The sequence below is a fragment of the Alosa alosa genome, chromosome 15 (assembly GCF_017589495.1).
Source record: "Alosa alosa isolate M-15738 ecotype Scorff River chromosome 15, AALO_Geno_1.1, whole genome shotgun sequence".
Classification (NCBI taxonomy): Eukaryota; Metazoa; Chordata; class Actinopteri; order Clupeiformes; family Clupeidae; genus Alosa; species Alosa alosa.
The window spans coordinates 23270745-23275744 of NC_063203.1; the positions used below are offsets into that span (position 1 = coordinate 23270745).

Sequence of the window (5000 nt, forward strand, 5' to 3'; positions counted from 1 at the left end):
TTTCACTTCATAAAGATTTGATATTTCCATGACCCCTTTGGCAAGCTTGATTGCAGACCCTGTCGAATGCCTTTGATCAGCAGAGTGTGAACAAAACAGTGGAGACACACACGTACACACACACACACACACACACACACACACACACACACACACACACACACACACACACACACACACTTTCCCTATGCAATGCCTAATGAAAAACATTGTGTTGCCATTGCACAAAACAACAGGGAAACCATGAGAGCTGTGCAACACAGAGGACAAACACTAGCTCCTGAACTGGCCTCTCTGTGAGCACTTTCAGATGGCCCTAAAGGGAGATCTTCAGGGATGTAGTGGTAAACACACACACACACACACACACACACACACACACACACACACACACACACACACACACACACACACACACACACAGATCTCCAGAGATGTAGTGGTAAAATAAGAGGTGGGTAATAAACTATGAATTTTGTGAGGTGGACTGCTCCGTGCGGTATCAGATTTTTCAGAACATGTTAGATGATGGTGGAGGTTATTGTCCAATGTTTATAACAATATCAGTGGTATTAAATGGTTCATAGAGTGTACATATTGTCAATGTGGATAATAGCCTACAGTGTGATTTTTGAATGTTAAAAGTTGCAATTGGTGAATAAACTCTTTTGAGAGGTGGGTAAACTTTAATAAGAGGTGGATAAACTCTATTTCTGAAATTTCAGGTGTGGATAAACTGCGTTTACTTGCGTTTAGCCTCCACTACATCCCTGGAGATCTCTCTCAGCTTGCCCGATGCTATGGCACATCACTTATTGCGACCGCAAGACCATTTACGGCCAGCCCCGTTCCTACTTGGATATGTTATATCGCTTTAGTAAACTTCACAGATTCATGCATTCTTTTTACAGAATACTTTTGCGGCTTTTGCCGTTATTTAGATAGCATAGGGAAGATCAACAGGAAGAGGGAGAGAGAGATGGGGTGGGATTGGGAAATGAGCGCAGGCTAGATTCAAACCTGGGTACCCATGAGCACGACCCTATGCCTTGGCGTCAATTTTCACAAGCTAACAATCACCAGGGACTTTCTAATGAGGAGACACAGCACTCAAAGAATCTCCCATAGAAATGTATGGGGTTAGTCCGTAACGCAAACATGGCAGTCGTCTACACATATTCCGCCCTTCCGCAACCAAAAGTTGTGTGTGTATACATCGTGCCAATCATGTTGTATGTCGTGAAGCCTTGCGCACATGCAGGTCTGCCCGAAATAGATGCCTGATAAGTGGCCGAAAAGCGTTACAATATGGCTGCCGAGTGGAGGGACTTGCCTAAAAGGACTTTGCAATCACAGACACACATGCACACACACACAATGGTAAACTATAACACACACACACACACACCTGGCCTTGGTACTGCTGGTCGGGAAGTGACTGGAACAGGCAGCGGTCTGACCCCTGATATATCTGGCCTGGCCACCGGCGTCCGGCTGGTCTGGGACCGAGTCACAGCTAGGGATGCACAAGACAGAGACTTCTCATACAATAATCCACCGTATTTTATAAATCTGATATTCATTTGACAATTCCCACATTATTATTCATGTTTGCTTTGCTATCATTGTATCTTGATTAATGAATTTAATATCAGCCAGAAGAGAGACATCCTACAAAACTACTGCAGCTGAAAGATGTTTTATTTCAAATCAAGGGGGCTGTTTCAGACCTGGCAAGGGACAACAGATGCTAAGTAGCCTATAGAACTACACTCTTAAATGTGTTGAAAAAAACACAACTTGCATTGTTTTTAACATATTTCTGTGTCCAGATAGGGACAACACATTCGTTTTAAGAGTGTAACTCTGGCTCTTTTACAGACATAAAAGATGAGTGCACACCTTTCCTATCAAATAAATAAATAAATAAATAATTAAATAAACGGAATTGGCTCTGATCTGAAGGGGTGTAGGTACTTACAGGAGCGATCCCCAGTCGGCAGGACAGTGACTGGTCCTCCAGAGTGAGTGTGTGTGGGAGTCTGAGGCCTGGTGTCAGGGACGAGAGAACCCGTACTCCCAGGCTGTTGAGGCCTAGTCTGAGGAGTGAGAGAACCCGTACCCCCAGGCTGCTGTGGCCTAGTCTGGGGAGTGAGAGAACCCGTACCCCCAGGCTGCTGTGGCCTAGTCTGGGGAGTGAGAGAACCCGTACCCCCAGGCTGCTGTGGCCTAGTCTGGGGAGTGAGAGAACCCGTACCCCCAGGCTGCTGTGGCCTAGTCTGGGGAGTGAGAGAACCCGTACCCCCAGGCTGCTTTGGCCTAGTCTGGGGAGTAAGTGACCCAGTGCCCCCTGGTTGTGGAGGTCTGCTTTGCGGAGTAATGGACCCAGTACTGGGGATGAGCTGAGGCCTGGACCCAGCACCGGCACCGGCACCAGCGGATCCGGCGCCAGTCGGCTGATAAGGCCGTGAGCCCTGACCCGCTCCTGCTCCACTGGCACCCCCGCTGGCTGGCTGCTGGGGTCTGGAGTGGCCGCTGGGGAGACTGTCGCTGCCGCCGTGGGGCCTCGACTGGGCAGGCTGGGAGCCAGAGCCACTCGGCTGGTGCGGGGGCCTCGTGAGGGGAGTCTGGGCCCCCGTAGATGATGACGAAGATGAGGAAGAGGATGATGATGAGCCGCTGGTGGCGGAGCTGGAAGTCTGGGAGACCACGGGTGGGCCTCCAGTGCCGTGGAGGTCCAGCAGACGCTGGTTGAACTTGAGGTTGGTGGCCGAGTAGTAGTAGCCGGGCCCGGCTGGACAGATCTCCTTGAATGCCGCTGTGAATACACACACACACACACACACACACACCCAGGGGAAGGGAAAAGATAATAAGCACACACTTCATTGCCATTGCTGTGGACTGAAAGTATATCAGCAAAAACAGCTGGTACGACATTACACAGGGGTTACTTCTGCACATAATACACTCAGATATTATATATAGTAATACACAATATATATTTAGCAAACAATAATATAAACTCTCATAAATACACCTCACAAAAATATGTACTGTGTCTGTAAATGTCTTATTTATTAGGAGAAAAAGATCATATTTCAGGTCACTCCTGCTACCAGGAGCCATCTTGGAAAAAAAAAGTATTGAACCTTGAAAATCTACCAGAGAGCAGCGCAGTGCAGTGCAGTGCCATTCTGAGACAGCAGCAGAGTTAGACTGATGCAGTGACCACGGCGGTGAGGTGGCCGTACCTGAGCCGAAGTACGGGCAGGCCTCGCAGCGCTTGCCCCAGGCCTTGCCCACGCGGCTGCAGCAGCAGATCTGCTTGGTGATGTTCTTCAGGATGGGCAGAGTGCAGGCGCCGGACGCCAGCACGCGGTAGCACTGGTCCTTCTGCTCCGAGATCACATTATGGGCTAGAGGGGTAGGGGTAAAGGGGTCACGGGTCAAAGGTTGTGTGGGGTCAGCGAAGGCTGGCGTCGAAACGGACCCTGAGCCCCGGTCTGGTCCTGATGCAATGGGTCGGAGTGAGACCGGGGACGGGTCAGTGTCGAAGCCAGCCGCTGGACATAACACAGGGGCGGGACTCGACTCGTTGGGTCAGAAGCGAAGGATAACGGACGAGGAGGGACATAGCACATGCTCGCCAACCGCATGCAAACACACACACTTACATATACAAAAACACACAGACGGACAAATACAATGGCATTCCACCCATACAGCTGTTCAGCCATTCGAGGTATACACAAACCAGAAAACAAACAACCACACACACACACACACAAACACACACACACAGTGGAGTTCCACAGAAAGAGCAGTTTGAGCCTATCCACAGCCACTTCCACACACTGCCTAAGGAAACAGGACTAATTTCATATTTACTATTGTAGGCGGAAGATTACAGAGAAGCAGGTGCTTTTGAACATTGTTTTCCTAAACAAAGGCTTTTAACAAAGACAAACAGCAATGAGGAGCACAACAGGGAGGCCTGGGGCAGAGCATCAGGGACAACAGAGCCTTCTCACGTTACCTTGGGGATGATGTCAACAACATAAACCAGAAATACCTAGAAAAACATTCCAATGCTTCAGTCATGACAGCATAAACTACTTCAAATTGTTTATGCTTTGAAGAAATCAGTTTTATCTAATAATCTAATAATGGCATCAAAGGCTGTTCTTTTCCATTACTGTTGACAAGTGTCCTGGGGTCGCACGCTCACACACACACACACAGCCTGTGTTTGATCATCCAGTATTGGGACACAGCTGTGTTTTATGTTGAGGAATAAATATGATTTTTGAGGGGGGTAGCGTGAGATGCGGTGCTTTGTCCACTGGCCTGTTTGTGCTGAACTGGACTACAGTATTTCACTAACATCCCCCTGCCTCTCCTCTGCACCCCCAACTCTTGGCCATGAACTTGATGTGTCTGTAGTTGCGGCAGACTCCTTAGCAGATTCTCTTGGTAAATTGTGGCCTGCAGACGGGGTGGTGAGGCATCACTTGGCCTGTATTGGTTTGAATCTGGTGACTGAAACTCAGGACTGGACAGCCCTGCTGTGATCTGGGAATTGGCGGTAATCAGAGATGACAGAGAAGCACAACACACACACACACACACACACACACACACACACTAATAAAGGACAAAACACACAAAACAAATCACACACACAACGATAAAGGACAAAATACACACAAAACAAACCACAAGCATCAGCAGAACAAAGCTCTGGCACTCTAGCATGCCTTCACCCAGTAGAGCCCCACAGAGCATCAGGATGTTTCAGGTGCAGATGACACAATGGCAAAGGCTTACTAGAGAACCAGGAGACGTGCACACACACACACTCACACACAATCCTTCAAACTCCTAAAACACACACACACACATATAAACACGCACATACATTAGTGACAAAGCATAACTCAGAAGATTGCCAACAACACCATCATGCGTAGACCCAGGCTCAAAAGCAAGCACACCGT

At 48.4% G+C, this 5000-nt stretch overlaps 1 protein-coding gene across 1 annotated transcript in view; it reads right to left on the bottom strand.

Annotated features, from left to right (window-relative positions):
* The window catches only part of LOC125307907 (latent-transforming growth factor beta-binding protein 4), a 105874-nt gene that overhangs the window by 27852 nt on the left and 73022 nt on the right, over positions 1–5000 (bottom strand). Inside the window, exons 11-13 of the mRNA XM_048264037.1 lie at positions 3255–3419; positions 1982–2818; positions 1409–1516 (exon numbers count right to left, since the gene is read on the bottom strand). Coding sequence (XP_048119994.1) covers positions 1409–1516; positions 1982–2818; positions 3255–3419 — 1110 coding nt within the window. The remainder of the gene's footprint in view (positions 1–1408; positions 1517–1981; positions 2819–3254; positions 3420–5000) is intronic.